At 39.4% G+C, this 27525-nt stretch overlaps 1 protein-coding gene across 6 annotated transcripts; it reads left to right on the plus strand.

Moving 5' to 3' along the window:
• Positions 1–1046: 1046 nt before the first annotated feature.
• Positions 1047–26706, plus strand: dennd3b (DENN/MADD domain containing 3b). Of its 6 annotated transcripts, XM_066683271.1 has the most exons (25): positions 1047–1171; positions 3074–3279; positions 4106–4376; positions 6871–6986; positions 7745–7872; positions 8112–8223; positions 8355–8474; positions 8695–8913; positions 10358–10464; positions 11502–11657; positions 12167–12263; positions 12342–12445; positions 12627–12808; positions 13623–14147; positions 16326–16585; positions 17563–17733; positions 18617–18746; positions 18858–18965; positions 19587–19726; positions 21666–21826; positions 22714–22853; positions 23002–23120; positions 24475–24612; positions 25583–25805; positions 25902–26706. In XM_066683271.1, the coding sequence occupies exons 2-24, from the start codon at positions 3196–3198 to the stop codon at positions 25787–25789; spliced, it is 3795 nt and encodes a 1264-aa protein (XP_066539368.1). In that variant the 5' UTR covers positions 1047–1171; positions 3074–3195; the 3' UTR covers positions 25790–25805; positions 25902–26706. The 6 variants fall into 6 exon arrangements, 5 of the variants coding, with proteins under 5 accessions (XP_066539368.1, XP_066539366.1, XP_066539369.1 ...); XR_010804369.1 differs by lacking the exon at positions 25902–26706 and having other exon boundaries at positions 23002–23049; positions 25583–25721; XM_066683269.1 differs by having other exon boundaries at positions 25583–26706.
• The last annotated feature ends 819 nt before the right edge of the window (positions 26707–27525 follow it).

A 27525-nucleotide genomic window follows, 5' to 3' on the forward strand; every position in this document is an offset into this window, starting at 1 on the left:
GATGATCCTTTTTATTCTCCTACCTGTAGAGAAGTGGCTTGATGTATGTTTCCCACACGACTTGAAGGTTTGTGGTTCAAGTGGAGCACCCAAGGCACAGATTTGGCTGCATCTGGCTGCTCCATTCTGAGTAAATGGACCTCAACTACATATTAGTGTTGTGACAATAAAGAAGATCAGTCAAATCACTGGAAATATTTTCTTTATACATTTGTCATTTAAATAAATCACAGATTGTGCTTTTATTTTTATGTATTTTTAAAGATGTTATATCTTTCCTGAAATGGTGTTTGTACACCTGTAAAGACTGTTGGGAAGGGGGTATTATAAACAAGAAATGTGAAGAGGGCTCTTCGAAGTTTTTTCTTCGAAGAATCACTAGAGGGCGGTGTTTTACAGTATAATGCAGTGAAAGCTTTTAGCTTCGTTGCTGTGAAGAAAAACTCCAAAGAGCGGTGTATTTTGTACGTCACTTTAATATAATTACTAAACATTTCATGGTTTTAACTTAATGTTTAAAATCTTATGATTTAGAAATCCCCTTTTACGACTCATCTGTTATGTGACTGATATAAATGTCTCTTAACTTTCTTTGAGCCTTATTATCTCAACATTTCGCTTTTGAAATATCTGAAATATTGTGGAAGTTACATCTTAAGCGGAAATTACCATTAAGCAAATTTACCCGAGATAAATTCATGAAAGACGAGATGTTTGTAAAGATACAAGTTGTTTTGTAAGACTGAAATATGAAACTCACTTTGAAATATCAGCAGCTACTCAAATGAAAGTGTTATCTCTACAATGAATACATTTTTAAAATAATTATGGGAATTTTCTCATGCCTCGTGCGTGGGTGATGATAAACTTTATTTTCTGTACTCGTTATTTTGCCTTCAGAAATCGGTTAATACATTTTTAAACAGTTAATCTTTATTTCTTTTGAAATTTCTTTAAACGTGTATGAACTATATATATGTTTAAAAACTAAACGCGTTTAACGACCTCCTCTGGACCACTTTGCTGTTCAACGGTAACTGGTCAAAAGAATCGGCTCGGTACACCGAAGCTGTTCAAAAGAATCGGCATGGATCACCGTTGTTCAGAAGAATCGGATCGGTTCAGTTCGCTTAATCTAGCCTTATCACTGCTAGTCGTTTATGGAGTTAAGGTAAGCTTTCTCAGGGCTCAGACCCTACCGCAAAAAATGTCCATCCGCAGGTAGGTTTATGTTTATTATTGCCGTTGGAATTCATTGCAATATACAGAATGGTGTAAGCATAGAACTCATTGTGAGCTTTCTCCACAGTACTTTTAAGAGTAAATATTTATGTGAGCAAAGTCATATTTCTGTCACGCGCCAGTACTCCAGGTGAGAACCTCTACTGTGTAGATAATGTGTGTACTGTAACATGGCGAATAATGAGATTAAGAGGTTAACTGTGTGCTAAGTAATCCTCCAGATCTATAATTCTTTATAAAATGTAAGTCTTTAATAAATACGTCGCATTGTTGTGAAGGCTGGTAGCTTATAATGAGCCATAACTGGTCACGGGAAAGTCTAACCTTTATCGCTTGTGTTCTCTGGCTTTACAGGGATCTTCTGTTGTAAAGATTAGTGTCATCATTTTGTTGGTATTTGTTATATCTTCTTCCTCCAAGATTCTGATTTCCATTTGTGTTTCTACGTTCATACTGTTCATATTGAGTGTTTTTTTCTCCAAGCTTACAACACACAAGTCTAATTTAGAGCAGGAACTCCCAGTGATTTCACACATACACACACACACTCACTTTTATCTCGGAGGTCTGTAGAATATTACCCAATATATTCTGTCCCCTTTCCTTTAATCACCTGGAAGACATACAGTCAGTCAGATGCAACTGCAGTCAATAGCCTCTAAGTTTTTATACTGTTTTTAGATCTAGCTCTAGACTTTGCTGTGAAAGTTTCTTCAGGGTTGGTTTCAGTTTGAGTTGCTTGCTCTGCAGGCCTTAACATGTAAAGATGGGTTTCTATAAGCTGGAGCAAGAAAGCATTCCGTAAGTTATGCTTCCAGCTACAACAAATGTGACCGTGAGCAGTCCTGTCCATATATTTGTAGTCAATATATTGTCACAGAAATAATTGCAATAAATGGTATTGTCATTTTATGGCAAATTTATGCCACTGAAATACAGATAATATAATAGAATAATAATGCTTTTACACCCCTTTAAAGTAGATTGAACTTTTAGCAAAGCTTATTAAGAATATTCAGACATTGATATTGGAACATAAAACATGTTTAAATATCCAAAATAAAAACATAAAATAAACCCTCTGTTATCAGACAAATCCATATAACAGCCCCAGAACAGAGAGATCAGTGAAAACCAGAGAACAGGACAGAGTGGTAGGCTAAAATACTGGTGAGTCTTTGTTATGTGGACAAAAACAGCAGTAAACACAATGGACCGTATTGAGGGCATGTACGGTGTGACAGGCATAACTGTAGGACTAAAAATGATCATTTTTGAATAGTTCAGTCATTACAATAAAAGTAAATACAGTCACTGATGTAAAGTGCTCTGTTTTAGAGAAACTTGCTGACTCAGACCGTTTATAACTGGATGTTTGTGTCTGCAATTCAAAGAAAATGTTTACAATCCAAAAAGTAGCCTACAGGTGTCTAGTGAGATTTTATATGAAATATTGATTCTGGTAAAATAGTGAGAATTCAAAAGCCAACACATTCCTCATGTGCCCCCCACTATTAAAATCACAGAACAAAATAAATCAGAATGTAAGGTTTGAGCAAATAATGTCTAAGAAAGTGAATGACTGGTTAATCATAATGGTGGGAATATGCAGAAATTGTATAAATGGTGTGGAATTCCCCTTTAAATCTTTCAAAATATGAACGCATTCATCTGTTAATATTTATTTTTTCTACACACCTTTACAATAAATTACAGTAAAACAACATAAGGTCTTTATTTACCAAAAAACAAAGCAACCTTATGCAATATGTATGTTTATTGACATGAAAATTCACTTCTTTGTATTTTCTTTCAAATTTTCTTTTGATAGGCACCTTTTGAACAGCATCCTCTGCACAGCCAAGATCAACATCCCTGAAACTTTAGGAAGTAACTGATGAGAGTTACAGATCGTCAGGATTTTATGTAGAGGAGACATTGCACTGAGCTTCAATGGCCGAACACCTAGTCTCTGGTTTACTGGAAGCATGTGTTGTTGTTGGAGCCTCAAATGACAAGCTAAAGCAGGTGTATGAGGTAAGCATTTCAAATCACGTATACACTGTAAGTGCAGTAATTACTCCTGTGAGTCATTCTGATTTCATTAAAAAAGCCCTGTATATCACACTGATGCTTAAAAATGAAGGTAAAAATGAAGACCAGTTTGTTAAATCACACTGATATCGTTAAAATATAGGTGATCATCTGGAGGATGATTCTAAAACTTTTTATAAACCTGCGTAACTGCCTGTTCTTATATTGCATTCAGCTCTGAAATTTAGACTCAAGAATTCTGAGTGTGCTAATCCAGAAATACAAGCCAAATTATATTTGAGTTTTACAGTATATTATAAACAGATCTGGCATTCTGAATATTTCATACTAAAGTTGTGAATAAAAATATCTGAGAGACAAGAGCTGATCTATTACTGCACGGTGTGTGTTGACCATCTCCTGGTCCTTAATCAGTGGTCACTGGGCACTGTCCACAAAATGCTGTTGGTGGAGTATTCTCAGTCCAGCAGTGACACTGCGGTTTTCAGTTACTCCAGCAGCACTGCTGTGTCTGATCCACTCATATCAGTGCAATTGACACTAACACATCACCATAACGTGAGTGCCACTGAAGCACAGAGAATGATGGAGATGCTGATCATTGTAGTACAGGGCAAAAGGGGGCAAACCAACAGATGGACTACGCTCTGCAAATGAACTACGGAGTGTGTGTGTGCATGAAATTGTTATGCACACAGACAGTAGCATCCGTGATCAGATCTACAAGGTCACTGATTGCTGTTTATCACTGATGTGAGAGAGACTGATTGCTTGTGTGAGCCTGTTCAGCTTGTGCTGTTTTTCTCAGTCTCAGCAGCAGGAGAATGGGCTTTTTCTTCCTCTGCTGGATCCAGAGGTCCTACAGGTTCACGCCCCTCCATTTGTGACAAAGGAGAAAATCACTGAGCATGGCATAGGAAGCTGCAGCCGAGGCCAACGGAGACGCTCTTTCATCAAGAAGAAGAGCGAGAGGGCGGTGGTTGCCCCTGGAAACATAACGACTAGTGAGGGCTCCACAGAGGACATGTCTGTGCCCAAAGATCTGGACCTGGTAGCCCTGCCTCAGCTGTGTTTTCCAGGTACAACTGTACTACAAAAGTTAGAGCTATGCTAAATGCATAGATTGTGTTCTGTAGTTTTCCTTTTTCTACATCCTTTGAACACAATAGCTGTTCTTTACACTGTGAAAATGTCATTTTAACTTAAAGAGTCCCTTCCTGGATCATGGCCTTGTCATGGCAGAAAGGTTTGTGTGGTCTCATGACCTCCAGGGCTATTTAGGCAGGAGCTGTTAGCTACTAGTAGGATCTACCATGACGAACATTTCTGGAGTGAAGATCCAGACAAACATGATCCAAGAATCATCCCTATGAGTACAGCCATTAGAACTCAGTGTACCCTGCCCAGGAGAGGGATACCTGGACCTACCCCTGGAGCCAGGCCTGGGGTAGTGTCCGACGGCGAGCGCCTGGTGGTCAGGCAGCCTTCATGTCCCGGCCGGGCTCGACCCAAAATGGCAGTGTTTGAGGATCATGTGGGCTCACCACCCGCAAGGTCCAGAGTAAGGGTGCGGTGCAATGCCCATCAGGCACAGAGCGGGGGCAAAGGGGCCCCAGACGTTGTGGAACTTGTCAGCGGAAACTGGTTCTTGGTACGTGGAACGTAACTGCACTGGGGAGAAAGAGCCAGAGCTGGTGTGTGAGGTTGAGAGATACCAGCTAGATATAGTTGGGCTCACCTCTACGCACAGTGTGGGCTCTGGAACCAAACTCCTCGATAGGGGTTGGTCTCTCTCCTCTCAGGAGTTGCACAGCGTGAGAGGCACCCGGCGGGTGTGGGGATACTCACAAATTCCTGGCTGGCAGCTGTACAGCTGGAGTTTGTCCCAGTAAACAACAGGTTGCCTCAATGCGCCTCTGGCTTGCAGAGAGAAAAATGTTGACTGTTGTGTGTGCGTATGCACCGAACAGCAGCTCAGAGTATTCTGGCTTCTTGGAGGTAGTGAGTGGAGTGCTAGAGGGGATTCCATGCACAGATTCTGTTGTTTTGCTGGGGGACTCCAATGCTCACATTGGCAATGACTGGGAAACTTGGAGAGGAGTGATTGGGAGGAATGGCCTGCCTGATCTGAACCCGAGCGGTGTGATGTTGTTAGACTTCTGTGCTAGTCATGGTTTGTCCATAACGAACACCATGTTCAAACATAAAATTGCTCATAAGTGTACTTGGTACCAGAGCACCCTGGGCCAAAGGTTAGTGATCGACTTTGTGGCCGTGTCTTCTGACCTGAGGCCGTATGTTTTGGACACTCGGGTAAAGAGAGGGGTTGAGTTGTCAACCGATCACCATCTGGTGGTGATTTGGATCCGATGGCGGGGAAAGCTGCCGGACAGACCTGCTAAGCCCAAATGTATAGTGAGGGTGTGCTGGGAAAAGCTGGCAGAGAGAACTTCTCACATGTTCCGGAGGAGGTAGGGGTTATGGAGTCTGAATGGACCCTGTTCCGGACTTCCATCGTGGAAGCTGCTGCATATAGCTGTGGTCAAAAGCTTGTCGGTGCCTGTTATGGTGGCAACCCAAGAACCCGTTGGTGGACACTGGGGGTGAGGGAAGCTGTCAAGCGGAAGAAGGAGGCTTTTCGGACTTGGCTGGCTCTGGGAACTTCCGATTCTGCGGATGGGTACGAGCAGGCGAAAAAGGCTGTAGCTGTGGCAGTTGTCCAGAGCATAGGAGGAGTTTGGAGAAGCCATGGAGAATGACTTCCAGGCGGCCTCAAAGAGGTTCTGGAAAACACTTCGACGGCTCAGGACGAGGAGGGGGACTCTGTCCAAGTTGTCCTCAGCAAGGATTGTGAAACTCGACCAGGAATACTGCTGTTATGAGTCACTAGGTCAGGCCTGCAGTATTCATTCAGCACTGAGTACCTAGGATTTCCATCTCAGAGTTGTGATAGAACTCTGATAGAACTACAACAAGAACACACTAGCAATCATCATATAAATCTGCTCAAGGCAATTGAATGCAGCACAACCCACAATACAAAGTGATCTTCCACACATAAACTGAGAAACATGAAATACAGTCTTTGCACTGGGCTTGGTACCGGAAGGTTGCTGGTTTGATCCCAGTGATTGGCAATAACATCCATGGCTGAGGTGTCTTTGAGAAGAGGCACCTAACACCAAAGATGCTCCCTGGGTGCCGAGGATAGCTGCCCGCTTCTCCGGGTGTTTGTGTTCACTGCCCAAATCACTAGTGTGAATGTGTGTGTTCACTGCTAAATAGTGTCTACTATTTGGTGGAGCAGGATCTTCACAGAAACACATCACATTTGAATTGATCTTTAAAGAACATTCCAATGAAAGGTTCTTTATGGAAACCAATGTGGGTGTACTATAGCATTGCTCTACAGAACCCTCTGGTGGCACCTTTACCTTTAAAACATTTTCTAAATATTTGCTTAGTGTGAGCCCTTTTAGCAGTTGATAAATGTGGTGTGCACTGGGCAATGTCTTGTTATATTACTGTTGTTTGAAGGCTATATTTCAATCACCTGTTTTTCTGTTAAACCAGGAGGGCTTCAGGTATCCAAGGAGCAGAATGAGGACCATTTTCACTTCCTGGTTCTCACTGATGTCTTTGGAAACAAGACTCATGGAGTAGTTGTTCAGTATTACAGATCCATACAGGTTAGACACTTCAGCAATTCACTAAGCTGTACTTACAGGCTGCAGAGCATCTATACTGCAGTACATACAAGACCTGTTCAAAGACATTTCATCTACAGCCACAGTATTTGTCCAGTAATAAAATATATGAAGAGAGGGTGCCAGTCCTTCACAGGGAGACACACACACACACTCACACCTACAGACACTTTTGAGTCGCCAAATCCACCTACCGAAGTATGTTTTTTGGATGGTGGGAGGAAACAGGAGCAGGACACAGGGAGAACACACCTAACTCCTCACAGACAGTCAACTCACAACTTCCAGGTCCCTGTGTGACTGTGCCACTACCTGCTGCGCCACCGTGCCGACCAATTAAAATATATTATTAAATATATTCTAATGAATTTTATAGCAGGTTTAGCTGTAAGTAATAATGCTATTCAAAATGCTATAATAAAAAGCTACTGCCTGAATATTTGTGTCTAGGACATTTACATAATGAGGGGAGAATGGTCAAAATGCACAGGGATGTCTCTATATCACACACACAGACACACACACACACACACACACACACACACATATATATATATATATATATATAATTTTTTTTCAGCTCTAATTAAAATGTTAGTTAAAGGAATGCATAAAGCAGTCTAGCATAGATTTGCTTTCTCTTTGCCTATTTGTTTATTCATGGATGCTTAATGTGCCACATAATTACACAGATTAATTACATCAGAATGTTTAATTTATTATTATTTTTTATAAATCAGCTATCCCAGGAAGGGGTGCTGCACCAGAATTGCAATAACTACAAACATCCTCGACTTTACACAGCATACGGAGTTTGCGTCATATCCAAACATCCCTACTACACTGCTCTGAAGGACTGCTTGTCATGGTAAGCTTCTTTTGGCATTTAGTGAATACACTTTTTATTATTGTGGCTGTTTATTTTTTCTCTTTTTAAAATTATTTGAGATTACATTGATGTGCAAGAGTGACATGATCATAATGGTAAAGAGAACAAACAGAGAAAAGCATCATGGCAAATGTCTGACCAGCCCACCCAGTTTTAATAGATGCATGTAATTTCCTTTTTAATATCAGTGTTAATATCTGCTTCCTTGTCGTCTACAGCCTGCTGGGGCAGCTGAAATCCTGCCGCATAGCAGACATGGAAGAACGAGTGAAAGAGTTTTCAGCCAAGCTGGCTCTGGTGCCCATTCCACCCCCTGGGCCACTACATGTGGTGGGTGGTTTATTTGAATATTTGAAAGTGGTCGTGGAACACAAGCCTTCATTTAGTTAATGGAAGATATTTTAAATTACTGAATTTAAATTGCTGAATGAAATTTACATTTTCTCTGCGTTTCCTGTCAGATGTTCACCTTGCGACCTCTGACAATTGTGCTTCCGGCCAGAGAGGAAAAAGATCGTCCTGTCATTGACCTGGACCTGCACCTCCCATTCCTGTGCTTCAGACCCAGAATATTGCTGCAGGTCAGACATCACAGCCGTGACAGACCACATCAAATATCATGGTCATGCTCATAACTGAGGCGTAACATTGCTGTGCAAGCCGCACTGGCTCATAATAGTGAAAACTGGAAACCTATGCTATAGAATTGTTAGGAATGTACTTTAGGATATTAAAGGTTTCAAAATTAAAAGTGTAGAATATACCATTTAAAATAAAAAATAAGAGTTTCCATGCCCTTAGATAATGACCTGTATCCTGACGGAGCAGCGCCTGGTGTTCTTCTCCTCTGACTGGGCCAGACTGACAATGATAGCAGAGTGCTTCATGCTGTATATCCATCCCCTACACTGGCAGCACCCTCTAGTGCCCACCCTCTCTCGCCAGATGCTGGACTTCCTCATGGCACCCACCGCTTTCCTTATGGGCTGCCACATCAGCCACATCCAAGAAGTTGCTACGGTAAAAAAAAATTAGGTCACTATAATGTTTTCTGAGGAAAATCATGGTTGTCCTCAGTATGTCCTCAATAAAGTAAGAATGTGTGTTTAATTAAAATGACCCTGTGCCCCCACTGGCCCAACTATATCCTGAAATTCCAGTAATGCGAGGAGCTAGCAAGAACCTAAATGGATTTATATAATTTGATATAGTTCATAGTATGTGGAATGTTTAACTAATTATATTTTTGTCCTACTAGTTTTAGACCATAGATTACAGTGTGACACTACTGGGCTCCTGTCTTAAAGGGGCCATACTATGAAAGAAATGGTCTTCCTAAGTCTGAAACAGCAAGGCTGAATGAAGCAAAACAGGGAAACGAGGGTCGCGATTAAACCTGGGGAAAACAAAAACAGCAAAGAAAGAGGACAGAGTGAAAATGACTAAAAACCAGAGCTTCTGCCCTCTCCTCCTCTCTGGGCACCTCATGGGTGGCTGATTCTCACTTAAAGGAACAGGGGCTGAAACCACTCATCCTGAACAGGGCTGTTTAAACGGGGAGAACAGTGCTGTGTTGTTTGATCCTTGTGGTATATTTTCAAAGCACGTCAGAGCATGTTTCATTAAGGCTCCAGAGAACTGTGTTAGCTTGTGGAAAATGGTTATAATATGTGTTCATTTACAATGCCAAATGCCAAAGACGGAAGCATGCATTGTAAAACTTTTAACATAAACTATAACACTTATACCACATTGCCCTTCTCTAGTATTCACACTGATTCGTTAATTATTTGCCTGACTTTTAACTGGAAACTTCTCTTTTCATAGTTATTACACAGGCTGTATGAGGAACTATCCATTTCCCATTGTTGTTTCAGATTGATTCAAGCTATCATCTGTGTATGGATTGTGATTTAGAAATAACTCTTAATAGAAATAACTACTGTGTTACATAATTATAAAATATAAACTTAGTGATCACCAGATCAGGAACTCGTTGTCCATTTTATCAGCTCCACTGACCATACAGAACCACTTTGTATTTCTACAATTACAGACTGTATTCCATCTGCTGTTCTGCATACGTTCTTATTCTCATTTCTGGTACTGGTACGGGTGGAACAGACACAGCAGTGCTGCTGGAGATTTTAAAGCACTCACTGTCACTGCTTGACTTAGAATAATCCACCAACCAAAAATATCCAGCCAAGGACTAGAGGACAACCAATACAAACTGTGCAGCAACAGATGGACTACTGTCTCTGACTTTACATCTACAAGGTGGACCGATAAGATAGGCGTATCTAACAGAGTGGACAGTGAGTGGTCACATAGTTTATAACTCTAGCTGCACTTTAAACTACCCTCAGACAGTCACATGGAGCAAGGCTCAAACCTTGTTGCAACACTGTGCCACCTCAATGTATTATGCTATTACAATGGACTTTTTGTTCCACCGAAACAGGAGACAGATGACTTAATTTTGGTCAATGCGGATGAAGGGACCATCACCTCTGACTTTGTTGACATACCAGAAGCCCCCCATGCAGCTGCCTTATGTTTTAAGAGACGGTAAGAATAATTTTGAATCCATCCACATAGATCAGGGTGATATTAAATTTAGACTACAGGCATTGTATCTGGATCGTCTGGAAAAATCAAGTAAACAGTTAAGTAATAAGGTAAGTACATGTTTTGTGGTGTGGGAGGCACGGTGGCGCGTTATCTGCGTGTGTTTCCTCCGGGTGCTCCGGTTTCCTCCCACAGTCCAAAAACACGTTGGTAGGTGGATTGGTGACTCAAAAGTGTCCGTAGGTGTGAGTGTGTGAGTGAATGTGTGTGTGTCTGTGTTGCCCTGTGAAGGACTGGGGCCCCCTCCAGAGTGTATTCCCGCCTTGTGCCCAATGATTCCAGGTGGAATGGACCCACCGCGACCCTGAACTGGATAAGGGTTCCAGATAATGAATGAATGAATGAATGAATGTTTTGTGGTACCACTTTAAAATAAGACTACACTTATAAAAGTTTATAAATATTTTAAAAATCTATTAACTATGTTAACTATGTTATTAATTAGGTTTTAAACACCTTGAATGTGATTAAGATTCATTTTTAACACAGAGAAAAAGCAACAGTTATTTATTTTTTTTTGTCTGATACCTAAAATGTCAAGGTAAAGTATAACATTATCATTCTATTCATGGTTAATTGGTCAAACTTATTAACAATTATGTGCTGAAGGTGACAGACTTAATGTCGACTTATGGAGAAGACAAAGTTTGGTCAGTATTTTGCAAGATCTAAAGTTTATGAGTGTCGATGGGGTTCACTATTTGGCAAATAACATCACTGTTACTCTTTTTTGATCTGTGTTATAAATAATTATTAATAAATTATAATGTGTATACAACCTAGATAGAGTGAGGGTATCTAGCAGATGATTTAATGGATTTTTCTCCAAGCTTGTTGAACAATCCATGGATATTTGGTAACAGTTTGAAAAGAAGCAGTAACTGGCTTAATGTGTCTCAGGTTTTTATTCTTAATTACTTAATTAGAAATTATTATGAAATTACTCTGATGCATGCTTCTGTTTGTTTTGTGAGCAGAACCAGTGGCCTTCAGCTGCACTATGACATAGAGGCAGTTCACCAGGGAGTCTCCTTGGACATCAATGAACTGCGCATGCAGAGGAGAAAGTGGCAGCAGAACCTTAACTGGGAGATAGAGAAAATCACTTTGGAGTTCATTGTGAATATCTTCAGGTCTGTTGGAATTTATCAGAAAGTATTAGTGAGAGTTCTGAATCACTGTAGAAAGTGCACTATATTCTGTCTATATAACTAAAAGCTCCTGTGATTCTCCTTTGTGTTATGAAACAGCCATTCTACTGATACATCATTCCTCAGAATGGCTGTCTCCATGTGCAGACACGGCACTATGGAGCATAGACATGTTCATACATGGTCTACAAAGCAGTTAGATTTTTTATCCAATGAGATTTTTATCTCATAGAAAAGATGCAAAAATGCTAAATCACCACTTTCATAAATGTTTTTGCTAATTTCCGTGGTAGAATGACTGATTGCTCTTTTAAGAACAATTGTGGCCACCTCCACGTGGTGGGAATTGGTTCTTCAAGAATAAACTGGTTCATTAAGAGATGCAAAAGTGATTTGATTTGATTCTTTGTCTCATGTGAGTTTATTTTTGTCAGGGTACTTCTTTCAGTACTTCTCTGTCTGTAAGTAAATGTACCTATTTCCAATCTCAGGGATGTCAGTGATCACCTCAATTATGAGCACAGGGTTTTCAATACTGAGGAGTTCCTGAAAACCAGAGAAGCTGAAGACCAGCCATTTTATAAAAAGGTGAGTTTCTGATGAAATGTCTAGTCTGTGGCCTGCAGATTCTCATGACTGATGGGTCGATTGACTTCTGTATGACAGGTTTTGGAATCACACATTTTCCATACCTTCTTGAAAGAACGTTTGAGCAGAAAGACGGATGCCTTCACACGAATGGAGCTGAGCACTCGATCAGAGGCCCAGAAGTGAGCACACCTGTTTCAGACCATTTGCCTTTCAAAAAGTCTAGAAAGAGCCCAAAGTCTCTAGGTGTTTTTTGTGGTGTTAATAGTTTATGTAATGAGTCAAGCTAAGTTTCATTAGCACAACCAAAACTACCAAAACAGCATTACTTTGTAATAAAGTAATAAAAGATGTGTACTGCAGAAAAACTGGAGTTGAAAATCCCCGGAGGCTGACCATGCAGGAGATGGCTCGGAAGTGCAGCATCCCAGAGAATCGTCTGAGTAAACGGCTAGGCAGGAGTATGCCCAACCTGGGGGAGGAGAAACAGCTGAGCGTCCCCAGACACGCCTCACTCACCAAAACACAAGCCATTCCAGCTGTCTGTAAGAGATTTTCATTTTCCATCTCACAGCATCAGTTTATCTACAGATTATTATGTTTGTTTGGTTTGGTTTAGATTAAGTTTACATGACTTCTCTCAGTGCTTTGCTTTGTACAAGAGTATAAGGATTCGTCTTTATTTTTAGTTTTGGAAACTATTTGAATTATTTTGTAGGGAAGAGGGACACACTGAGACATCATTGGTATTACAAAGCATTATTTAATCATTTTATTGCATCAAATGGTCTGTATTATGAAAAAAAAAAAACATTTTGATTTGTAAATAGAGAATTTATGAACTTTCAAATGTAGGCTCCTATTTCTGTACACTCTGTATATAGAAACAGCTCCCAAATGACCCAATAAGAATAATTTTTTTATGATATAAAACATGACTACACGATTAGTATACACATACACACTCAAGTTCTAAGGAGTGTTTCAGCTTGTGCTGTTTTTTGAATAAAGCACAATGCAAGACAACCAATCAAAACAGAGCTCAATTAGGCAAAATATTTCAGAATTGAACTTTTTAATTGTAAGGGATGAAGAGGTATTGGAAATGATGATGATGCCTATTATTATTATTATTATTATTATTATTATTATTATTGCTGTTGTTTTTATTATTAAAAACCGAATATTGTATCAACTTTTATAAACATATTTATTATCCATTTTAAAAAGTATTCAAATAACTCAATTCAAATAATTTTTAAAAATCCACCTGAACAGTTCATTATATGAATTAATCTCTCCCAATAAATAAATCTCATAACTAAGAGCTTATGTAGGATGTTTTGTCACTCTTCTCAGCAGGTCTGAATATCCCAGCCAAGCCTGTGAAAATCTTTAAACTGCCAGACTTCCCTCCACCTTTGGTGTACAACTATGTCCACCACTACTATGGTGAGGTAATCCACCAGCTCGGGAAAGCCATGGTTTCTCTCCCTGCTGGTGACTCTTATCTACTAGCCAGGTACTACTACCTCCGAGGTCTTGTCAGCACCTTGAATTCCAAGCGTTTGGAAGCCCTCAGTGATTTTCAGAACTTGTACAGAACGGATGTTGAGCTGTTCCCTGGGGACTTGGTCCAGACACTAGTGGATTCGCTACAGAAGGAGGAAAGAGTGCAGGCAGAGAAGCGTCCTGAACTCAAACGGCTCCTCTCTAAGCTGAAGAGCGAGGAGAAGAATGAGCTGGTGACAGATGACCACGTGAAGAAGTTTGAGCTTCCCAAAACCTCCATGCACCTGGAGAAGTTTGTGAAGTGCATTCAGGAGTCTGGCATTGTCAGAGATACAGCCACTATCCACAGACTGTTTGAAGCCCTCGCTGATGGTAGGCGTCTCTCAGGTTTCTTGCACCTTCATGACTTTTTTGGTTTAATTTCACCGTAGCACTAATTGCCACTTTCCTTATTACATCTCATTCAGCGTGGGAAAGTCAGGAGCGCTAGGAAAGTATCTTTGCACATTTTCAACGCTTTCAGAACTTACATGGGGGAACAGTTCACTTTCTTTTCATTATAAGGGTGCATAATAATCCAAATGGTTCATTTGAGAAGAATATGGCGAGTTGTTGTGATTTGGAAGCAATCTCGGATAGCAATAAGGTTACAGAAGCAAGCTTGAGACCAAAGGGTCACCAGTTCAGTTTCCAGGATCGACAGAAAAAAACATTCAGCCATGGCACCTCACCCGACCCATGTGTGTAATCACACTTGAGTAACATTTCTGAAATGTATACTTTTTAATACACAGTCATAATAAGATATCTATACATTCATATTTGATAACATTTATTAATTGACTAATTAAAGAAGGAATTCTTGCATAAACATGTTATGCCATTAATTTAAACCTACAAATACAACTACATTCAAATATTTCAGATTTTTGTCACATTAAGGGGCTTTGCCATAAGCCTTTTTCACACAGATTCTCCACACAAACACTCCTGATCAGAATGCCCAATGAAGCAAAGGACTGTTAAAGTTTTATACAATGTAGGCTCTAAAGAGGTGCGTCAACATCAAACAGAGTGGATTCACCCTGTAGATGATAACTCACTCTGGGCATCTTGAAGTCTTATCTGAAGCTTTAAACTAAGATCCTCCTTGTACGAGTCTGAAATATGCCTTGAGCAGAAAGGAAACATTTAAGGACTGCTTCTGCATGTTTAAACATGTTTCTTGTGAAGCTAAAGACTTGAATCTGTCTGTCTGTGCAACACAGTGTTTGACAATGCATTTGACTTGTTTCAACCTTTTTTACCTTCAAATACATCTTTTATCCTTGATGTCAGTTTGACACCAGTAATTTTAAGTTCAAGAAAATGTAGTGTTAAACAACACTGGTTGCCAAGTATTTTATTATGGAGTCAAAAAATGGTCAAAAAGATTTTGAGTTTGTAAAATAATACTCACAGATGTAATGGAATTTGTAACTGCGTTTGAGCAACTACATACACGTAAAATTCAAATCCACAAATGTATTGGAATGCTCAAATTTAAAACAACAACAACAATAATAATTTAAATTCACAAATGTGTAAACAAATATTTGTAATGTATAGAAATAATTTTTAAATGTGTAGAAAAGATTTGCATTTGTAAATCAAATGTCATGTATGTGTGAATCTGTACCTCTCAAATGGCTTAAAATGTGCAAGAGCAAACATTTTTGAGGTTTTAAATGTGACAATGTGGAAAAAATCCACACACTCACCTTCTCTGATGCTTGTGTGAATCTGATTTTGTAGTTGCAGACTTTTGACCCTGTTTTGACGGCCAATTGATGGATCAATAGGAAAGCTTTAGCTGGACCACTCAGATCGCGAGGTTTGTTTGACCAATCTGAACATTGATTTGTTGTTATCACTCAGCTTTGGCGTGCTGTTAGTAAACACCTCCAAATCTCTGTCATGGCGCGTCCAGCCAGAGATACAATGGAGAGTCGGGTAAGTAACAATGCTAGTTCATGTTTCTTTTTGCAAAAGAACAGCAACAGATCAGTGCTCTGACTGGTTAAACAAACCTCGCAATCTGATGGGTCCAGCTAAAGCAATAACTAATGGTTGACAAAGTATCTGATGGGTCCTAGAACCATTTCAGAGACATTAGCAGCACTAAGTCTACCCTGTTGTTTAAGTGGAGAGAGGGACCACAATGAACTTCCATGTTTGAGAATTAATATGTCTGCCAGAGGCTGACACTAAAGGTTTCATGCTCATTGGGGAGGAGGATACCTCACAGTCAGTGTCCTCCTCAACTGCATCCTCTGTCTCAGACTCATTCTCCTGTTTCGTTTTTACTGTCAAAAGAGCTGTGACAAAACCTCATCTGAAAGAGGACACACAGTGCACCAAGAGAAATGGTTAAGAAGTCTGCTGTGCAAGCTTGTGTATGTTTGCTCCTCCCCAGTGTTGTGTGAAGTATCAGTGGTTCCTACACTACTACAGGTAGTAAAGTTATGCAACACAAACACCTACAGGGTCCTTTGTCTTACTCCTTTTCAGGTCAGCAGAAGATGGTAGACCCAGAGAGGTTCAAAGTGTTTTACACATTCTGGAAGGAGACAGAGGCAGAAGCTCAAGATGTTCACCTGCCTTCTGAAGTCATTGAGCATCTGGACAATAATGAGTGCGTGTACAAACTCTCCAGCTCTGTGAAGACTAATAATGGTGTGGGAAAGATTGCTATGACACAGAAGAGGCTATTCCTGCTGACTGAGGGCAGACCAGGATATGTAGAAATCAGCAAATTTAGAGACATTGAGGTTTGTTCAGTCATTTTTTTTTTTTAATTTTAACTAGATGTTCGGGCGGCACGGTGGTGCAGCAGGTAGTGTCGCAGTCACACAGCTCCAGGGACCTGGAGGTTGTGGGTTCAAGTCCCACTCTGGGTGACTGTCTGTGAGGAGTTTGTGTGTTCTCACCATGTCCACGTTGGTTTCCTCCAAAAGTCCAAAAACACACGTTGGTAGGTGGTTTGACGACTCGAAAAAGTGTCCGTTGGTGTCCGTAGGTGTGTGTGTGTGGCCCTGTGAAAGACTGGCACCCCCTCCAGGGTGTGTTCCAGCCTTGCGCCCAATAATTCCGGGTAGGCTCCGGACCCACTGTGACCCTGAACTGGATAAGCGGTTACAGACAATGAATGAATGAACTTGATGATGCACTGTAAATAAACACATGAATATTTACAGTGTTTATTTACATGTATTTTTAAAATTTTAACTTACAAAAGATGAGAACCTAGTTAAATATCAGTGTATTGTCATGTTTAATGATGTTACTGTACCATTTCTGTTGGCCCCTCTAGTCTGAAAGCTTCATACAGTGTAAAAAGCCAATGTGTTCAAATCAGGAAAAATTTTATTTTTTTCCTTAAAATAGTGACATTCCACTTTCCCTCACAGTCGACAAATACACATGTTGGAAAGTGAACTGTCCATAGGTGTGAGTAAATAAACGACAGTGTGTGTGATGCCCTGTGATGGACTGGTGCCATGTCTAGGTTGTGTTTCTTCCTGATCAGGATAAAGCAGTCACAACTGCAGTCACAAAATAAAATCCCATATCTAAAGCTAGTCTAAAGGCTATACAGGTTTCTATGGCAGATGACAAAAAATGACTTAATTCAATGAATCCCTTCTCTGTAGAGGAGTACAGTGAAATATAGAAGAAATACACTGAACCTGATTTGCACTGATAACTGACAAATTAGAGCTGACGATGAGTTTGATTGTCCCAATAGGAGGTGAAGATCTCTACAGCTCAGTTCCTGCTGTTGCGAATCCCCTCTCTGAAGATCAAAAGCAGTCTGAGGAAAGAGATTTTTGAGGCCAATCTGAAGTCTGAGTGTGACCTTTGGAGCCTGATGGTCAAAGAGATGTGGGCAGGCAGGCGAATGGCTGATGACCACAAGGTAGATAAGGCCTTTGCTCATCTTACTTTATGAATTTATGTTGCCTTAACACTGTTTTTTTTTTTTTTTTACATTTGTGTCAGAAAACAGAACAGAGACACGTTCATACATATTCAGATAACCCTTCTAAACAATGAATTCAGATACTTTAATTTACACCTATTGTGCACACAGATGATCAGTTGTGGACAAACAACTTGAATTGCAATTATAGGAAGCTGTGGATCATCACACGAGGTGCCCAAAGTTATCTATATAGAGTCAGAGTTGGAGGTTTTTATTCTAAATAACACTACGTGTTATTTTTACCTCAAAGTTACAGCTTCAAAATCATTGTTTGCAGCACTAGGTTTGATGGATGTGGTGCTTTCCATTGATTTTATTGTACAATAAGATCTGTAATGTGAATGATCCGTCAGTTCTGTTTCTTGTTCTTCCTTTATAACATCTTTTGTTTGAGTAGTATGGGTGATTTAAAATGTATCCATCTCTGTGCCCTAGAAATTTCCCTTTGAAGTACGTACCAAACCCTAACAGAGAATTGTTAATAAAACCAGTCAGCAGCAGTGTGTTTCCTATTGGAGATGTGTGGATATGCTGTTTTAGCCCGAGAGGTTTGTAGACATAAAAAAACAGGATGTTTCCATTGCCACATGAGCACTGCAGCATCCCATTAATTTTCCACAGTAAAACCATCAGCAAATATAACACACACCCTGCTGCTTCCTCACAGATCTGCCAACTTTCCTGGTGTGGAAAATGTACTAAAACAATGACAAGAAAGCAAAATATTTGGTAATACAGGAAAGGCCATTGTCTTTTATTGGTTACCAGAAGTTTGATGTTTGTTCTGAAGGTTGGAAATGCATTGTATGTTGTTTAGGATCCTCAGCACATGCAACAGGCTTTGAATAATGTTCTGCTCATGGATGCAGTTGTGGGCTGTCTACAATCTTCTTTGGCCATACTGGCAGCTAACAAACTGGCCTACTTTCATAAAATGAAGAATGAGGGTAGGTGTATTATCATGCACACGGACATTCACTTATATACATCATATTTAATTCATTTATATATATATGTGTGTGTGTGTGTGTGTATGTTTTTTTTTTTTTTTACCTCAGTGCCAACAGTGGTCCCTAAACCCACAGTGGAAGCTCTCAAGCACAGGATAAACCCATCTTTATGTATGACCTCACCACAGACTGTAGATGTCCTGCTGTACACACCAGGTCTGAATTCATTGTTTCATTATGGATATTCTATAGTATTCTATGGTGATTAATTCCCTTTGGTTTATGTGCTCTGGTATAAATCTTATGTTTAAAAAGTGAGTTTAAATCATTTGGTGTGCCATTTTATGAGTATGCCATTTCTGTGAATAACACAGATATAGACTACAGTTTTCAAAATAAATCCTTTAGATCCCAAGACATCCTGCCTGCTCACTTCTGTTGCTGTATTTAGGCTGTATTTGTATTTCACATTATTACATTACAGAAAATAGCATGCCATTAATAAATTAGCACTAGTGATACAGCTAAGCAGAAATAAGAGAGGCACTGAAGGGATCTGACCAGAATGTTTTGTTCTGAACACAACAGGACTTACTCAGCCCAGATTTCCTGAAAAACATGAACTCTGTAACAAAATCACACATCAGCTTCTATCAGCTGAATCACTGTTATTCTGAACAAGACCACACTTTCACATCAAGTTATGTCTTTCCCGCAGCATTTTGTGTAGCTTGTGTACACAATATAAATCTATTAAGAAACCCATTAAAATATAATAGATGATTTTAAACAATGATAATGCATTCTTATTACAGTTACAATTTTCTCTCACTGTAGGTCAGTTACTTTTCTCAGAGTGTGATCTGGACGGGACTCCTAAGCTTTGGTGTGCTCTCAGTCATGGGACAGTTGTAGTGTTTGACGCTGCCACCTGGTTGATGCAACCGAACTGCATTCAAGTAGGATCTAAACCACTGGTGAGAGAACCAGGAAAAAAACAATAACTTGACAACTTGTGTACTTTCGACAATTAGTGTAAACATTATTGCAGACAGTGTTCTCCCCATGTCTGCGTGGGTTTCCTCCGGGTGCTCCAGTTTCCTCCCACAGTCCAAAAACACGTTGGTAGGTGGATTGGTGACTCAAAAGTGTCCGTAGGTGTGTGTGTGTGAGTGAATGTGTGTGTATCTGTGTTGCCCTGTGAAGGACTGGCGCCCCCTACAGGGTGTATTCCCGCCTTGCGCCCAATTATTCCAGGTAGGCTCTGGACCCCCCCCCCCCCCGTGACCCTAAAATTGGATAAGCGGTTACAGATGATGGATGGATGTTCAAAGAAGTTAATTCTAATGTGTTCTCTGATCAATTTGATTGTTTTTGTAATTATTATTATTAACAAATTTAGAATCTGATGCCTGCAACACTCCCAAAAAGTTGGGACGGGCAAAATCAGACTATAAAATAAGATTTATAGTCTTAAAATAAGACATTTCACGTCACATTGTTCTGAAGAATTATTAACATACATATATATATATATATATATATATATATATATATATATATATATATATATATATATATATATATATATATATATATATATATATATATATATATAACACTATTAACATGTACAAATGTACAAATGAAAATGTACAAAGAGCAGTGACCAAAGGCTCAGACTTTGCAAGCAAGGATAGGATCAGTCATGGTTCACTACTTGTGCCAAACTTCGTGAGAGGTGTCAGTCAGTTCAAAGGCAATGATTCTCAGCAAAAGATTGCAAAGAGTTTAGTTCATCAGCTACACTTTATAATATCATGAAAATATTCAGGGAGAAGGGGAGAGATCACAGTGAGTGGGAACTGCTGCTGAATATATGTGACCATTGAGCTCTCAGGTGGTGGTGTTTGGAAACGGTCAGGCTACCATGATGGACACAGCTACGGGTTCATCTTGGTTTTGGGATTAAAAAGACCATCCATTAACCAATGAAAAATGCAAAGAACAGCTTCTGTGACAGCATGGGGGTTACATCAATACACACGGCATGGGTAACCTGCAAACATCTGAAGGTAGCGTTGATGTGGAGTGCTGTATGTATGAACACAAATGTCTGTAATAGTTCTACCAGACATTAACAAGACTTTATTCTGCCAGCCCCTCAGTATATGATCTAGATAATATTTGGATTATATTGAGTAAATTCATGCCATACCTCCGGCATGCTCTGCACAGGTGTCACCCCATATCAGTTCAGAGAACGTCTGACGCAGAAATTCTCTGGCTGTGTGAAAGGGCAATAATATGTGAAAATGGCTATAACGTGTGTTAAGAGCAGATAAGAGCGTCTGCTAAATGTCGTAAATGTAAATGCATTATTAAGAGGAGAATCATAAAACAGCAACCACAGACTGCTGAGCAGCTCAAGTCTTTTTTCAGTATTAGTATCTTCATTTCCTAAATGATTAAAAAGTACAATTAAAAGAAAAGTTGATGTGGCCCACATTTTGTGTGTGTGTGTGTTTTGCAGGCAATAATTTGTAAATTTGATTATATTTAACAAATAGAATAAAAATAATTACTGAAAACGTTTTGTCCATTTGTTAAATCAAGGTTCAAGATACAGATTTCAGTTTTTATTCTTTTTTCTTCAGACAAACTGATGGTTAACTGTTGTTGTGGCATGTTCTGACTAGTTAAAGAGCTCTTTGCCGACTTACATCACAAGCTCAGATTTTATCACATGATCCTCCCTCCCACCATAAACTTAACGAAGTATGCACATTGCCCCCTGGTGGAGAGGATAGAGAGGTGCGCTGAGCTACGTATATCTGAGGATGAGTGCTTTTGTAAACTGAGCAGAATTGTGCATAATTCTGTTTTTGTTTTTTTTGTTTGTTTGTTTTTGGTCAGAATTGCATGCTGGGAGTGGACCAGGAGCAGGTGTGGGTTGGCTCTCAGGATTCTGTGATTTACATCATCAACACCTGTAGCATGACCTGTCAAAAGCAGCTGACAGAGCATCGAACTGGAGTCATGGACTTTGCTCTGGAAGAGAAGAGTCGCAAATTCAGGTGACTGATGCAGCGGATTTGCCTTGAACACATGGCTTAAATTACTGTTTGTAATTATTTTGGGCATGATTAAAATTTTGTTTCTGATTATTTGTCTCCTGCATGAGATCTGCTGCAGCCCAAAAACACACGTAGGTGGATTGGCAACTCAAAAGTATCGTAGGTGTGGGGGTGTGTGTGTGTGTGTGTTGCCCTGTGAAGGACTGGTGCCCCTCCAGGGTGTATTCCCGCCTTGCGCCCAATGATTCCAGGTAGGCTCTGGACCCACCACGACCCTGAACTGGATAAGCGGTTACAGATAATGAATGAATGAATGAATGAATGAATGAATGAATGAGATCTGCTTGATGGTTAAAACAACCAGATATATAATCACTGACAAACTTAAACTCACATTAAATTAGGATAAACATTTTAGCTGAACAAACATACTTGAGTAGTTTTACTAAAATGTAAATTATGTACATATCCAACACTGTCCTAAAAACAACCAAAAGTTTAGTCTATAATGGTAACAGGAGATTAAAAAAAAGTATGAAAACTGTGAATGGGAGTTCCATATTATACATGGTTCCACATACATGGTTCCATAACGGTCCATATTTATTTGTCCATTAGTGAAACTCTTAACAAAATGTGCAATTTACTTTCATATGTTTAATTGAGGATTTTATATTCCTGCTCTGATTTTATATAATAAAGATAAAATTATTTTTATCTATGCTACATATGTACTTGCCAGAAATTTGTTGTGTGTCTAGCCAGCCTTCAGCAGGGGGCAGCATTGCATGAGATATTTTTCCAAAAATTGTCAGTTGGGCTTAATACATTATCAGATAAATAAGTGACTGAAATGTCAGGTGGTTATTAATTTATTTGTTTTTAAGCCATTCCCAGGTGTACTCCTGTAGTGCTGATGGGTTTGTGCTGGTTTGGGATGTTCTCACTCTGAAGGTGAAGAAACATTTTCAATTGGATTGTGACGGACTGATGTTTATTCAGATTTATAACGGAATATTGTGGTGTGGTAAGTCCCATACGTATCTACTATGGCTTATGTTCTATATACAGTATGCTGTGCAATTTTTATTTATTTATTTTTTTGGTGATGTTTCTGGGTAACAGAAGCAATGTTTAATATAACCTGTGCTTTTCTTTTTGTTGTGTACGATTAGGTGCTAGAGACTGTATTATGGAAGTGAAGAAGAACGGCGTGCTTCAGCGTAAGCTCTTTCTACCTGAGACAGGAATGAGCATAAACACTACGTTCAATAGCTTCCTGCTATTAGAAGAGGTCTGTCTTGTCTTTACAAATGGACTAATACATTCTCCATTTTTAGATTTTTATACAATGATCAACTACAATATTAAAATCCCCAGAGAAGTGAATGACGCTGATTATCTCAGTACAGTGGCTCCTGTTGAGGTAGTATATTAAGCAGCAAGTGAACAGTCAGTTGTTGAAGTTGATGTGTTGGAAGAAGGAAACATGGGTAAGCATATACATCACTTTGACAAGGGCATCTCCAGAATAGCAGGTCTTGGGGGTGTACCTGGTATTCAGCGGTTAGTACCTAAAAAAGCAGTCCATGGAAGAACAACCTGTTATCCATCAACAGTATAATTTGCACCCAAGGTTCATTACTGCACAAGGGGACAAAAACTGCTGACGAACCACTGACGAAACTGCTGAAAATGTTGTGATAGAAAGTTGCTAGAACCGCAGGCTGTGTATGGGGCTGTGAGTCCATGCTGAACCATTTGCTGCCTCCCACATCAATCAGCCTTGGGCCCTTATGACCCTGTCGCTGGTTCACTCAGTGTCCATTCATAGACCAAATTTGCTCAGATCCTTACACTTGCTTGTGTCTGATTGTTGTATGTAATTATTAGTAAACCACCTGATGTAAAACCCATTTACTGAATAGACAATTCCATTGAGAGGTACCCATTAAATGCAGATTAAAAGGCAATTCAGTTTCTTCTAAGTTGTAATCAAAATGGTTGAGAGTGGCTTAAGTGTGAACTGTTTTGTAGAGAAAAGAAAAAGGAAACCCCATATTCTCATATTCCTTTACAGTTTTGGTGACTGGAAGTGAGAGTTAAAAAATCCTCACAATGCTAATATAAAGATTTAAATTGCTGTCCGGACTGCTCAGTAAATTTATGTTTTCTGTGATTTTATATGTAATAATAATTTTGGTGAATTAATGGTAAAACATAACAATCAACCTTTAGCTACTTACACTACTTACATTTATTTTTGATACTTAAGTACATTGAAAAGCACATACATTATGTAGAAATACAGGACTATATCACCCTAAATGGCTTCTACTTTCATTCACATACCGATGATTTGCACTTTGTACATCCCTCGCAATCCCACAACTACTGTTCGTCGTAAACCACAGTTTTTCAGTGGATCAACAAAATCGAACATGCACAGAATACCAGTACACATGCTTTATAATCTCTCTTCCCTTCGATCATTAGCGATATGCCCTTCATCACAGCTATTAAACTGTGCTATAGACGAGGGGTTCAAAGACTGACTAGAATAGCAACGCTTGTATGTTTCAGATGAAGGTTCCCAAAGTGTCTTGTGTTTGTCACATTCCTGCATTAATCATATCTCATTGTGTTAGAGAGGAGAGATTTGGACCGGCTTCTCAGCATCAGGGGACCTGTGTGTGTGGGCTTTAACTGACCTGAGTACACCATCCAACCGGGTCACACTCCCAGAATGCAGTGAAGTCACATGCATGATTAAGGTCAAGGACCAGGTATGAATGAGAAGCACATCCCTCATATGAGGATTTTGGAGTATTATGGTGAATATGAGCTGCCAAATGTGAACCATAATTGGCCAGTTTATTAGCCTCCTTCGAGGCCATACTTCAATGGAAAGTAACTAGTGTAAGACCACAACCACCTAGATACATTTTGGTGCATCATGCACAATTGTGTTATTATACACTTTTTATATCTATTTAATGTGATTTTTCTGACCACTAGTGTGAGTGCTAGTTACATTGGGATTACTTTGACTTGAGGCTTGAGCACCTGTAAAGCTCTGTACATCTGTACAAGCAGTTTATTAAGCTTTCAGGTTTCTCTTCTCAATGGTAACCTCTGGGCTGGAAAATGGCCATAGAACAAAGGTCTTGCACTGCTTATATTGTGCATGGAAGAAATAAGCTGTGGTCTATGACTGTACACCTAAAAATATGTTAAATAAAACTGTGAATATGTGTGTACATTGTTTAAAGCCCATGAAGAACATTGGGCTTGATACGCTCAGATTAAAAGGCAGTGATCCACATATCATGACATTAATATGTGTTGAGAATGGTAAAAAAAAAAAAATATATATATATATATATATATCTCAATTTTTAGTTTACTACATCATTCGAACACAGCAACAGCATGTGAAAAGTTCATGTTGAATGAACCAATAGAAATTCACTTGGAAATGTTCTTTTTACACTGACTTTCATAGAAGTTAAGGTTTTTTCCCTTCTCCTATAAAGATATTATTTCATTGGACAGAGATGATATATAGTCAGTGACTGTATATCAATTGTAACTGTATAACAAGTAACTGTATAGCAATTGATGAAGCTCAGTCCGTTACTGTAAACATACAAAGTTAATGTTTATCATAAAACTAAATTAATTTAGTAATAATATAGGTGTCTACTACATGATTATATTTCAGTGATATTTTTCCCCATTTTTTTTAAATCGTAGATATGGGTTGGAAGTCACTGCAGTGGCCCTGGGCCAAGTGGTGTGAGTGGGAAGATATTCATACTGGACTCAGACAGCTGCAGTGTGCAGAAGGAACTGCAGGCACACACAGACCGTGTTCAATCACTGTGCTCAGCCGAAGACCGTTATGTTCTCAGCGGTTCTGCTAAACGTGACGGCAAAATCGCCATCTGGAAAGTGGAGTAGAGAGAAAGAGACCTGGGTCAGTCTTGGACCAAAAAAAAAAAAAACAATACAAATTAGTAAAAAAAGGCCTCATGGCAAGACACTGAACTGTCAGTTTTTCCCTGATTTGCAGGCGCAGGTGCATTTGGCACACCTCAGTAAAAAGCAATGGGCTAAAAAGTTGGGACTCAAACCTTGAACAAGTGACAGAGGAGGACAGCCATTTCAGCCTCTGCCTCAGTATGTGCTGCTAAGCAGAGAGACATGTAAAGCACTGATTTTAAAAAGTATAAATGAAGTGATGTTGTCACTGGTGGTGTATATAATGTAATGATGATAAATGCTTGTTTCATGTGTGTCCAGGAGAAGCAAATTTAAAACCAATATACTATCTCTCATCTATCTCAACATCTGTTTATAAAACCAACATGTGATACGTTGGCCATTTATTTTCTCATCATTATCTCTACTCGGCAGCTTCGAAAAGCAAATCCAACCATTTTCAGCATCTGCCTGTGTGTCAGACCCACAACAACAAAAGCAGGCAAAGCAAGGCCAGAATCACAACTTTTAAACTAGGTTTGAATTGAGTTTGTGCATTTGCCTCCCCCTTATTACTCTGGGAACTGTGGTTGTATTCATAGAGGTTTTTGAAGTCAGACCACTGTTGCTGGACCTAATAATGATCCTTGAAACATCATGAATAGGATCAGTATGTTCAAAGAGAATGTTGTCCAAATTGGCACTGTGACTCATTATGAATTCAGACTGCATTTCCCTCGCCCATGTGGAGGGCGGTGATTGGCTGGACTCTGTGCTGAGCGTAGGAGGCTGCCCTAACATCAGAGACCCCAGACCAGAACTCCAATGCTGACATGTCAGTGGAAGGAATTTTTGGGATGTGTCTACTAGACAATGCAGATACACATCTGCATCGTCCCCAGTGCATGTGTCTGCATGATAATAGCCATGCTGTTGTTCATGTTGACCTGGATTTAAGCGTTATGGGGGAGAAACAGTGGCCTCTTTTTATTATTATTTGAATAGTGCAATAACTTTTTGGGCAGGCACCATGTTACATGGCTGACAAACTAAGTTTGTGCATATGCACAACATACATTTTCCTACATTTTGAAGTCACTGCTCACCTTAACGTAAAGTTATCCTAACATGAATAGAAGGGATATAGATGAAGCATATTTCGTCATTTAAAAATATTCTGTATACCAATATAATATAAATTTACATGTGAAATTTGAAAGAAAAAATAGCTGTGGCCACAAGTAGAGAATAATAATCTTAGTCATACAAATAAATCTTTGATAATCACAAATTTAAAAAATTAGTAGGAAGTGTGGAGGCCCATGCTCTGATTTACTTTAGCACACCTATGACTGCAAGGCATTAGTTTCTCACACTGCTCTGGTTTGACATTGTTCCTGGGGGACTGGAATATATTAGAGACATTGCTTAAGTATTCTAGAAATCACTCTCTTGTAGTGACCAACTTCTTGTGACAAATGAAATGGTCATTCCTTTAGCCTTCATTTCAACAATCTGCTGTTACAAGGTTTTAATAACTTTAGAGCCACTCACCATCCTGCAAACTGATTACGAGTGCCGCCAGATAAATGAGGTTTGTCAGATAATTAAGAGAATTAACACCAGGGCCATATTAGCATCAATAACTAAGGTATGAAAAACTGCTCTCTATTTGTGATCACAGCTCTTTTCCATATATCATTTACATGATAACA

This window comes from Hoplias malabaricus, chromosome 10, assembly GCF_029633855.1.
Source record: "Hoplias malabaricus isolate fHopMal1 chromosome 10, fHopMal1.hap1, whole genome shotgun sequence".
In the NCBI taxonomy this organism is placed as follows: domain Eukaryota; kingdom Metazoa; phylum Chordata; class Actinopteri; order Characiformes; family Erythrinidae; genus Hoplias; species Hoplias malabaricus.